The sequence below is a fragment of the Sinocyclocheilus grahami genome, unplaced genomic scaffold, assembly GCF_001515645.1.
Source record: "Sinocyclocheilus grahami isolate Dianchi unplaced genomic scaffold, SAMN03320097.WGS_v1.1 scaffold431.1, whole genome shotgun sequence".
NCBI classification, from domain to species: Eukaryota; Metazoa; Chordata; class Actinopteri; order Cypriniformes; family Cyprinidae; genus Sinocyclocheilus; species Sinocyclocheilus grahami.
In genome coordinates, this window is record NW_015505610.1 from 1058746 (window position 1) to 1071516 (window position 12771).

The window sequence follows — 12771 nt, forward strand, 5'->3', positions numbered from 1 at the left end:
GTGCACTCTAAAAAATGCTGGGTTAAATATAACCCAGCATTTTTTAGAGTGTGGGAACAATGAATAGGGAAAATACTTCCAAAGCTGATGAAAAAGTGTGCCAACTGTATTATGAATACTGTACTTTTTTTTTTGACATACTTTTACATTTAACCTACTGTTTTTTTTATGTAGTCGGGAAGATTGCATATTCAAATACATCCTTCATGCCCCTCCCTCTTTATTTCATAACTGTATTAGTGTCTGCATATATCAATGGTTCAAGCTTCCATTACTAGCTCTTTTATTATGCAACAGAGGCTTGGAATAAGAAGCGTAAGAAATTAGTGCTACACATAAGAGTGTTTTAAGGACAAAAACCTAAAAACAGTTTAGATGATTTGGTGAGAAAGCGGTTCGAATGAGTGCGAACTGATTCAGAAGGCTTTGCAACTGTTCAGCCAATTCACTGAAAAGAAAGAACTGACTCGAGGATGGTTAAGTCATGAATGATCGGCAATTACTGGTTTAGTGGTCAGGAATACAGGACACGCATATTAACTGTTTGCAGGGAAAACGTTTCTCAGGTCAGTCTTACACTGGGAAAAATATGTATTTGATCCCCTGCTGATTTTGTACGTTTGCCCACTTACAAAGAAATGAAGGGTCTGTCATTTTTATGGTAGGTTTATTTTAACGGACAGAATATCAACCAAGACAGAAATATAATATACATGTTTACGCCAAGTAATTTTGTACTATATTATAAAGAACTTCTTAAGGCCTGTTCAAACCAACACAAGTGTTTAGCTCAAAAACATAGACTTTTGCATGCAATTTGTTTGTTCATACCAATGCATAAAAAAACAGCAGAAGAGCTGAATGAACATGTAGATTCACTTTTTGACAGCAGATGGTACTTTCAGAAAAGCAGAAACACCCTGGTTACTCTGGGGGAAAGAAATGCTACATAACTTTTTATTTTTGACACCTGCTTGTCACGGAGGAGAAAGAAAGTCCGAGATTTTTGTATTCACTGTTCTGTATTCACAAACGACACCAAACACCAACCCCGCGTAGTAAAACAGTAGGTAAAAAGTACCCAGATAACTTCAGGAGTGTGCAACTGATGGACACTATACTATCGCATGAGCCCACGGGAGAGTATTTGTGAATGGCAGTGAAGCTGTAGATCACATGAAAATGACAGCAAGGCAGATGGAGTACATCCAGATTTCATTCATACTGCACATATTCATACTATACTGAATACTGACATTTTTAACATTTGCAAGTTTCAAACCAAATGTAGTACCTACTATACAGTATCATATTTTGGACACAGCAACAGGGACAAGATAACTGGTCCCAGATTTTTTCCTCTGCTATTCACAATCTCTTACCACAGTCTGTCCATGAGTCATGGTTTTATGTACTGTATGTTTTTAACAGCAGTGGCTCTGGGCATATATGACCAAACACACGAAACCTACTGGTTGGCCAGTTTTCCTCACAGTGTGATGGAAAAGAGATTTAAAAACGAACTGTCACATTGACCGATGCTCATGTTGGTCTGAACAGATGCATTAATAGACATTGGTGTGAACATGCCTTTGTATCCATCCATGCCCCAAAATGCTTATCCTCTGTAGGGTCAATGAATGCTGAAGCTTATTCCAGCGACTCGGGCCACAGGTGGGGGACACCCTCCCAGTCCATCATAGGGCTCACATACACACATCTACAGACAATTTGGATTGTGGGGAAAATCCGAGCACCTGAAAGAAACCTTTGCCAACATGGTCAGAATAAGGCCTACTGGCTCAGCTGGGACTCAAACCAGGGACCTTCTTGCGTTGAGGCAACAGTGCAACCCACGTTATATAAACATTTTGAATGCAGTTCTGAAAAACCCTCCACATAAATGGTAAGTGGCATTTACACTCATATTGGTCTCTGTCTGACTCGATCAATCATAGTCAGCTTGATCCAGATTGTATCCTGTGGCCTGTAGCACAAAGCCAGTTTCGGGTTTTACCCAGTTAAGCTCGTTTTTGTGCGAGTTTCGTCACCATGGTAACTTACGCTACACAGCTACCCTGCTCCGGAGCAGGTTTTATTCTGGGTTAGAGATCGCAAACCCAAACTGGACCAATCAGCTGTAAGCAAAGTGACATATAGCTGATGCAATGAAGCCACTCCCCTATATCGCTAGCTCCAAATTAAAGCAGTTAGAATTTTAGAGACAAAATTGCCCGAATTTTGCGGCTACTTATTTATTATATTTGTTATATTAATTATAATTGTTTATAATTAGTATAATTAATTCATATAATTATTATATGAAGTGGCAATTTTAAGCTTTGCATTTAAATTAAATTAAATAGTTACATATAGATAAGCTTTAATATATCCAAATTTTTTAATTACTAAACTTATGTTTTCCTTTTGAGCTCTGTGCGAAACAATGTAAATAATTTAATTCAGTTTATTCTTTTGCATAGTCATATATTTTCTTTCTGCTGCCTTCTCAAACTTTTGCTTTAGCAGAAGTGTTTATTTCTGCCTTGTAAATGCATTTCAATTTATTTTTAAAGGAACACTCCACTATTTTTGAGAATAGGCTCATTTTCCAACTCCCCTAGAGTTAAACAGTTGAGTTTTACCGTTTTCGAATCCGTTCAGCCGATCTTCGGGTCTGGCGGTAGCACTTTCAGCTGTAGCTTAGCATAGATCATTGAATCTGATTAGACCGTTAGCATCTCGCTCAAAAATGACCAAAGAGTTTCTATATTTTTCCTATTTCTTCCTATTTCCTACTTCTGTAGTTACATCGTGTACTAAGACCGACGGAAAATGAAAAGTTGCGATTTTCTAGGCCGATATGGCTAGGAACTATACTCTCATTCCGGCGTAATAATCAAGGAACTTTGCTGCCGTACCATGGGATATTACGCAGCGCCTGAAAATAGTCCCCAGCTAGGCAACTTCCAATAAGCCTATTTTCAGTTGCTGCGTAATATCATTGCGCCTGCTGCACCCATGGTATGGCAGCAAAGTTCCTTGATTATTACGCCGGAGTGAGAGTATAGTTCCTAGACATATCGGCCTAGAAAATCGCAACTTTTTATTTTCTGTCGGTCTTAGTACACGATGTAACAACAGAAGAGTCGCGTTTTAAATAGGAAAAATATAGAAACTCTGGTCATTTTTGAGCGAGATGCTAACGGTCTAATCAGATTCATTGATCTATGCGAAGCTACAGCTGAAAGTGCTACCGCCAGACCCGGAGATCGGCTGAATGGATTCGAAAACGGTAAAACTAAACTGTTTAACTCTAGGGGAGTTGGAAAATAAGCCTATTTTCAAAAATAGTGGAGTGTTCCTTTAATAACGACATAATCTACAGCAGAAAAGTGAATTGCGCTGACTCTCGCGAGAAGTGAATCCAACTGACGCTTTGCTGATGCTCTCCACGTTCCGTGTGATTGGCTGTTTGCTGCCCACGTCACACTTTCAGGCGTCAGCACGCACTCGAGTTAATCACAAACTCTGGTTCAAACTCACCGAGAATGTTTATCTCGAGCTTTGTGAGCCCGCTGATCCTGATCTAAACCAGGCTGGATTTGTTTGGTTTTGTCAACTCTAAACCTACTCTGAAACTCGCTTCATGCTACAGGCCAGATGGTTTACTCGCATACTGCAAACACCATAACACAGACCTTCCCGGCCAGCAATCTCTACGACCAGACAAGCACTCATTGCAGGTGGTCAGCAAAGGCCACAAACACATCATGACAGTACGAGCTAAAACCGCAACAGAGACCTAAACAACTAGCAAGGCTGTTAGGCAGACACTCACCAATAAGCCAGACCTCTATTGCTAGCTTTACTACTGTCTCTACCTCCATGATCTTAGCCTGCCAGTCAGACTACAACTTCTGACTCAATGATAAAGAAGGGGGGGGGGGGTTCCTATATTATAATATATGAGGCAGATCTGACACCGGGTTTGGTCTTTAGGTTAAGCGAAGGATGATGGCCAAGGAGAGATGGGAGAAACACCATGGGAACCATCTAAAGGGCTGGACTCACCATCTGGGCCTGGGCTTTCACATTTTATGTGTACTAGCATTAGTTTAGGAACAGAAGGTGGCCACTGTGAACAAATGTTCGGTTTTGGAGCCATCCTGTTTTGCGTTTTATGAAGCCTTATACCTCAATGGCATTATTCCCAGTTTCCTCTCACAGATACATCAACACATCTTCCCCCTTGCATTCTGTTTAATCTTACTATTAAGAAGAAACGGTTGCCTCGCTGAGTCATCGGGTCAATCCATAAACTTAAATATCCCCTTCCTTCACTGTATTGCTGAGCAGTTACCACATATTGCTCCTGGCAGACTGCAGGAAGTATACTGTTAGTTGTTTTGCTTGTTAGTAAGGTTAGGCTTTGTATAACGTTTTATTTCCACTGTATTTCACTTGCATTAATAATTGTGAATCTAACTGGCTCTACTGGAAGTTTCAAAATTAAGGATTTTCTGAGGTAACCAACGCTTAAACAACGTCAGAGCAAATTCATAATCTAATTATAAATCTTCATTAAATAGTAATAATTATTTTTTTAGCTATATTGCCCAACACTTGCAGCAAGGAAAGGCTGCCTGTGAATAATAAACGGAATAGTGTTGTTTTCATATCCATGGTTCATTAATGTTAAAATTTATGTTCTGTATTCAAATATTAACAGATTCCTGTCAGTGCAAAATAATCATAGGATCGTTTAATATTACAAAGATTTTTTTTAAATTGAAATCACATCAGACTTTTTGACAACGGATATATTTAAAACCAACTGTATTTCCATTAATACTTTTCACAAACTGCTTAATCTTGCTTATGCATATGAATTTGACCTGACCTGTCAACTGTTTACTTTGGCAATTTCAAATTCACATTGTGACCACACCAGTTAAAATTTTTATTTTTTTTAAACCGCACATAGCAACAAACTATTTTTTTAAAGAGCAAAATTGCCTCACTATTTCAAAACAAATAAACAAAAAGGCCAGTGTTCATGTTACATACATTTTAATCAAGCAAATGTCAAAAAGCTCAGGACAGGATCAGGCTGAAGAACATCGTCAGGGTTGTTCCAGAATATGTAGGTTACACAAGCTGTTGTTACAAAGTGTTACAAATGGGACATAATCTATAGGGGTTACTAGTGAGGCATTAACACTTAAAGATCACATTGTTACATAAGAGAGATGAGTTAACCTGAGGAATGTTTGAGAAATCTGGTTGAAGCAGGAACATGTAGGTCTGAGACAAAACTATTATACAACTGGAACTGTGATATCTCAATCTCTTTGTCACATTATTTTTTCCCCACAAAAATTTTAGCTATATTAAAACTAGTTAATCAAAATGTTACACACTGCACAAGTCAGTAATTCTGCAATTCATCATATGGCACTTTAAAAATAAGGTCACAAATATAAACTTGCATCAAGATCTCATTTCACATTTTCCCACAAAGCAAAAGTTTCCCAACTTTGGTGTTTGTCACCTAAAAGCTTAATATCTTTATTTTAGAAGAAAAATATTGATCTCCCTCTTTTTTTTAAAGTTAAGGCTCTAGAAATTGCATAATTTCTCAAGCATAACAAATGTTAAATATAATTTCCAAAACTATGCAAATTCATTTTAGAAACCAAACTGATCAGTAATGGCCTCTGTCTGTACCATGAAAAACCCTGAGGTGCTCCCTTAACACCATGATGTTATATAAGATAAATGGATTTGAAAATGGCTATAAAATTTAAAATATTTATCGGTCACGTACTGTATAAGAAATTGTCATAGATATGTGAAAATTCTCTTCGCCAACATAAACATCCTGGTTGAGACATAGTACCACTCATTGTACAATATGCTATATGTACCATCTTTTCTGATTAATACAGAACTTTTCAACGTTGCAGTTGCTGTCAGTGAAAAGTCATAAAAACATGTAATTTTGTTACACAGGCATTTCGAATACATTTGAACATTTTATAAAAGCTGAAAGTCACGTTGTTTATAAACATCACACTGTATACTGAATCCCTGAATCACAGTAAATCCTATAACAAATTGCAGCTTTATTCAATACTGGATACTATATGACAGCAACGTGTAATAAACTTAGAGATAAAGACATAAAAGTCAATTTAAAAAAAAAGAAAACCACACGCAACTAATTTACTGGTGGTGATCTCGGAATCAAACAATAACTGCAGGTCAAGATAAATTCACGCAAATAGAACAGTAGTAAAGGCTTATGTGGAGAACTCTGAATGCCTGCTCAATCCTCACCTTTCCCTTCTTCTTTTTATCCCCTCCAAAGAACTTTCCGATCTGATCCATAACAGTGGGGTTCTTCTTACTGCGGCCCAGCCTGAATGTTGACTGTGAAGAGCTTGCAGATGCCATGCTGAGTGTTAGCTTTAATCTCTGCAGCGGTGTGTTTTTTTGTTTGTTTCCAAAATAGGAGTGAGGAAAGAGAGGGCAAAGAGCAAATCTACTTTAGGTCCTACTCTGCACACTCAGATTCACAATCTGAGCCAGCTCCGCCGTGCTCCTGGATGGTCTGCAGCTCATCAGACTCCGAGGGGCGGTCTTTGAAGGTGTTGTCCTCGCGATCTGGGGCATCTCGAGAAAAGAGGCGGACCAAGTGGGGGCGGGGCCCTGAGGCATTAGGGTCAGCTGTGCTCGGATGGTTCCAGCTGCTGAGATCTACTGCAGCGTTCATGGAGTCAGTCACCACTGGACTCTTGCTGGAGCATCCATTGTTCTGGTTGAGGTCCGCCTCCCCCAGTCCTGCACAGAAACATCGGGAGTTATCTGACATTTCACAGTAAGATCATTGTCATCATCACCTACCCCAACACCCCCCAGCCCCAGCCCCTGCTGCGCAGGCAACAAGTGCTACAGATTCTCTCACAAAGTCCACATAAAAAATAAAAAAACAATTCATTGCATTACCAATCACTTTTCTTTGACAAAAGATCCAGAAGCACTGTAATAAACATGAGAAATTATGCAAACTTTGCCATTTGTAATAAATTCATAGATGAGTAGTTTTTATGATTCTGTATATTTTTCATAAAAACGTATATACGTTAACAGATCTAGAGATTTATAGATTTCAGAGCAATGCTTCCTCAGGAGGTCGTCAGGTTTGAACCCAGTGCAGCGAGACAAAGCCGCTACTGTACCACACAACACAAGAGAATCTGAATTCTAGTGTTTCTTACAGAGCTTCTTTGTGCCACCACAACTTTATTGTAGAAGGACAAAGGAAACAGTGTGACTGTAATAACTTCCCCAGGCTGGATTTTGCAAATTCTCTGCAAAGTGAAACTCATCTCATTTCTGAAGTCCATTTCGTGAGGTGTGGCTGGGCCAAAAAGAGACAAAAGGTTGAGGCAACTACTGAAAATGCTTCTATTTTCTACACACATTATATCATTAGCCTAAATGTATTTGTCAGAAGTGGAATTTCAGAGACATCTTGTGTGCTTTAGTGGAAGCAAACAAACCACACCTTCTATACAAATGAGTTACCAATGTCACAAATGTGTTTACATTTGATTAGTGGCCTTAAACAGTCCAAAAAATAAACCTTAAGCAGACTGGATGTCCGCTTTAAAATGTTGTTCAATATATTAAAAGTTGCAAATTTGCAGTTGAGACAAAGTATTGCCCTTTTAGTCAAGTCAATTTATTTGCATTGCACTTTTCGCAATACAGTTTTTGTGACTGTAATAACTTCCCCAGGCTGGATTTTGCAAATTCTCTGCAAAGTGAAACTCATCTCATTTCTGAAGTCCATTTCGTGAGGTGTGGCTGGTCCAAAAAGAGACAAAAGGTTGAGGCAACTACTGAAAATGCTTCTATTTTCTACACACATTATATCATTAGCCTAAATGTATTTGTCAGAAGTGGAATTTCAGAGACATCTTGTGTGCTTTAGTGGAAGCAAACAAACCACACCTTCTATACAAATGAGTTACCAATGTCACAAATGTGTTTACATTTGATTAGTGGCCTTAAACAGTCCAAAAAATAAACCTTAAGCAGACTGGATGTCCGCTTTAAAATGTTGTTCAATATATTAAAAGTTGCAAATTTGCAGTTAAGACAAAGTATTGCCCTTTTAGTCAAGTCAATTTATTTGCATTGCACTTTTCGGAATACAGTTTGTTTCAAAGCAGCTTTACAAAGTTTCATGATGTTATAATTGTTCACATTCAGCAGTTTAGAGCTGGGTGACAGTATAGTTTACATTTGTTGATGATATAAAATAAAATCAAGTGGATGGGATTTGCTTTATAGCATGTATATAATGTGAGTGTTATGCGGTGATAGAGTATTATGAATCCGTAAGGTTTTGTACACTTCAGAACAATTTAGTGTAAAAATAGCAACAAAATAGCCTAATTACTATTTGGTGATGAGTATCACTGCCACAATCAAATGACAAGTTGTTTAAGAACTGTTTAAGAACTTCATGATACCCAAAACAGTCATGTTGTGTGAAAGAAACAGCAATCCTACAACTTTGAAAATCGCGTATGAAATGTTAGTGGATTTATACCTAATAGATAATACACAATACAAAATATCAAACAAAGGCAACTGTGGCAAAGAACAAAAAACTCCAGTAGATTATTCTTGGATAATGGAGAAAAAAGTAAATGAAGGAAAAGTAAATGCATGCAGTACAATTGCTAGAAAGTCAATAGATAATTAAAGCATTTAGGCTAAACAGTCATGTTAGCAGTAATTAGCAGGCTGATCAACTAAAAACAAATACATACTGAGCTGGGCACAGGAACTTCATGTAAACCCATACAAGAATATAGTACCTCGACAGAATGTGGTATAGAATGGTATTATGAATGATCTTTCATGTAACTCAAGTACAACCAGATTTATAGCTAGAATATGAATAAACCTCTTTGGTGCCTCTCGACACTGCACCCTATTTGTGCATCCTTGTCACTCCTTTTACCAACTTTCTGCTATTTAAATGCCATTTAAAAAAATTTAGGTTACAATCTGCAGAGGATTTAGCCATCAAACCCACTGTTCTCTCAGTGACACCGTAAGCTCAACGTATACTTCAGGTTTTTATGCGTACAGAGTGAAATTATAGCCTTTCAAAAGTTTACTCCACTTGATAGTGTGTGCTAGGAATTTATCCTTTTCCAGTGTCTGTGCTATTTCTCCATTTTGATTATTAGCATTGATCATTTAGTGCCAACCAAAACAATATGCATCTACCTCAACCGGACACCATGAATTATTGGCCAGTTTTCGCACAGACGACATCTTTTATTTTTGGGTAGATGCTTAGTATATTCTATTTCTCTGTAGCGGACATAACCTAATTTTTCAAACAGTTGTTGGCCATGAGTCCAGACTGCATTCCAGGCCATGTCCACAAAGCATGCATACTAAAACCAGTTTTCTCTTTGCATCTTCAACATCTCTCTTTCACTGCCTGTGGTCGCTAAAGGTTGTAAAATGGAGCTGGCCAGACCTGCTCATGGAAGGCTACCATCCAGTTCAGCCTCCTGTGTTCCCAGCCCACTTCTTGCACATTACTTCCCTCTACACCATCGGTTTATATCCCTATTCCTGGAGGCACAAAAACAGCACACATTTTGGATGTCTCCCTATTCTGACCCATCCTTTTTAGGTCTTGGAGACACTAATAACGAGCGAATTAGATGTTTGATTAGGAAGAGCTCGAAAATATGTACACTTCTTTAACCCCTGCATGTGTGGCCACACATAGCTCGAAGTTTGACAACAAATTTGCTCATGATATGATGGTAGCAGGTCTGTTCACAGACAGTGACAAGACATCTGTGCAAAATCTCAAAATTATTTGTATATCATATACTAGGGTGGGTTTAAATTAAGCATGATTTGCAATACCGTGATAATCATATCGTGTTGTGGTATACGGTCCTGCCTGAAGTATGCATACAAGGATTGGACAAAATAATGTGAACACCTGAGAAATATGCAGTATTTCTTAATTAAGGTATTTTAACACCATTTGCCTTTAATGCAGCTTCCAACCTTTTTGAATAGATTCATAAAACTTGTCAATTGTCTCCAGTTTAATGCTTTATATCAAAACACCAGAGATGTTGGAGGAGTGAATCATCACCTTACTCTTATCTCCAAACCACTGCCCACAGTGGTTTGATAATATTCAAGCCAGGTGACTGAGCTGGCTAGGGCAAGTCGGTGATGTTGGATTTTGTAAAAACAGAGTCTTCAAGATCAATATGAAGTTTGCTGCTACTTTTGCTACAGTAATTCTGTGTTGTTCGGATACAAGTCTGATGATGCAAAGGTCTGACGAAGTCTTGCCATGCTGCATGTATGCAGTCATCAAAAACGCTGTTGTTCTTAAAACACCAAACATTTGGACTGTTAAGGTGTTAAGGGCAAGTGCTTAAGGAAGCGTGTGTCTAAATGGAACGCACCCGGAAAACAAAAGGCAAGTGTGTTGGGGCAGGTTGGAGCTAAACTCTGCAGTACACTGGTCCTCTGAAGCAGGACTGGACACACCTGGTTCAGGGCCTTTATCAAGTGTGTAACCATGTTCTGTAGCAGGAGCCATGAGTTCATCTCATTTGCTATTTTTGCCCTACTTTGAGGAATATTATAGTACGTACATATCAATCTAAGTTGTATGGACTTTGTATATGTAAAGTTGAATGTCTGGACTGAAGCAACTTAGTTTTTATTTGTTTGTACACAGAGTTTTCCTTTTTTATTCATCTGCTGTGCTGAGTTTCTGGGTCGGGGAACCACTCTTGTTTCACCCTGAAGGCTCTTTGGATTGGTTACATTAGTGAGGTTTCATTTATGCTTGCTTTGGACTTTGAACTGTATTCTTACTGCAAACAACAACATACTGTGTACTGCCTCATTGGTGAATTCCCTGTGCCTTCTAGTGTTGGGCGATATGCTCAATTTTCATATCGTCAGCCTGTGAGATCGCCGATACACGATATTATCCTTTAATATGACTGAATTTGTATTTAACATTGTATTCATAAGCTCAGCATAATCGCGTGTGACTGGTTTGAACGCGCAATACTGTAAAAACGCGGAAAAATAAATATAATGCAACAAATAAGACCTAGTATTAATTTGATAGTATTACTAGCCTGATAATAATGATAATAATAATCGTCTTGCTATCGTCAAAAGCATCAGCCACATGCGATATCTTTGTCTATCGTTGATACACAATACTATGGTCTATCGGCACAACCCTAGTGCCTTCTATCTCCACAAAGAGATCATTGACATGTAGTGTTGGTTCATGCCTTGGTGAAACGTTATTGTTCAGTAATGTTATTACTGAGAGGAAAAGGGTCAGTAATGCGCTTTGTTTTTTTGAATATTTGGTTTAAACAATTAAGCAAATGCAAGCACATTAGAGCTGCACGATTAATCGTTAAAAGATTGCGATCTCGATTCAACCACACAATCTCATTTCTAAATGACAATGATTCTCCCGTGTCTATTAAACCTTTGACAAAGTCTTGCCGGTTCATTCAAATCTGCGTTCGCACTGCCGCTGACACACAGAGAGCAGTCACCATGTTTGGTTAAGAAACAGCTTCACAAACAGTCTTTTCAACTACACAGTATTATTTCTGTTGTACAGTCATTCATATTATCACAGAAATACTGGGATGAAAGTTTATAATTCAGATATAAACATTGATGTCTATGGTAGTGCGACCAAAATAGAGAAAATCCGTGTAGCGTCTGGACCAATCAGACACACAATACATATTTTGTTATATTTAACAAATATTCTGTAACACCCCTCAGTTAACAAGCCATATGAGGGCCTATGGACCCTTCCCCCGAAATGCGTCTTAACACCTCAGAAAGGCAGAACAGGCCTCTGATTCCATGGCAACCAATGCTGATATCACTGGTTTTATTGCCCAAAGAAATGCAGGTAGAGAAACTCGCTACATTTTCCATAGGAAAGACACAATGCAGTAAAAATGGAAAAGTAAAAATGGACTCTTCTCTAATTAATTCAGAGGAAAACCTTTCTTTGAATGAACACACATATCCTTCAGGTCATTGTGTACGTTATTACTGTCCTGTCTTTTATATTGTATACTGTTTTATGCAGGCTTATGATGGAACCACTCCTGTCATCTTACCTATATGTAATCCTACCATGTTTAGTATCTATGAATTCGTCTGATGATCTAAACGAGAGTGCATATTATATGCTGGTACATAGGCAATATATTAGTGTTCTGAGAAACTTTAGTAATTTCGATTCAAGTTCCATATGCAAATTACCATGCTTTCACACAAAGGGTCATAAAACTCCCCAGTATTTCCAAACTCCCGCTTGCCCAAGGTTAAAAATAAATGACGTTTATAGTGAATGCCCCTATAAATGGTCTTATTTTTACGATTTAGTTTTAATCCAAATGATGCGTGTGCTAAGTGAGCGAACATCAAAGATCACACAGCAGAAGTGAGCGCGCGCACTCTCTCTTTCTCCCTACTGTTAAGTAACTTGTGCATTGTTTTACTTACTTGTTTTTGACGTATCCGACCGAACTACAAACTTTCCAATGATGTCTGTGAGAAAGGTATATTCACTCTACAAGCTCGCGCACTCAATCCACTCAGCGTGCTTTGTTTATCAGCTCGCGCACATCAGCTATACAG

General features: G+C 38.3%; 2 protein-coding genes across 2 annotated transcripts in view; both read right to left on the reverse strand.

Moving 5' to 3' along the window:
* The window catches only part of LOC107551744 (myelin basic protein-like), an 8986-nt gene extending 2514 nt beyond the window's left edge, over window positions 1-6472 (reverse strand). The window contains exon 1 of the mRNA XM_016233466.1: window positions 6343-6472. Coding sequence (XP_016088952.1) covers window positions 6343-6459 — 117 coding nt within the window. The 5' untranslated portion in view covers window positions 6460-6472. The remainder of the gene's footprint in view (window positions 1-6342) is intronic.
* Window positions 6473-6505: 33 nt separating this feature from the next.
* LOC107551742 (myelin basic protein-like) overlaps window positions 6506-12771 on the reverse strand; it is a 30404-nt gene continuing 24138 nt past the window's right edge. The window contains exon 4 of the mRNA XM_016233465.1: window positions 6506-6846. Coding sequence (XP_016088951.1) covers window positions 6560-6846 — 287 coding nt within the window. The 3' untranslated portion in view covers window positions 6506-6559. The remainder of the gene's footprint in view (window positions 6847-12771) is intronic.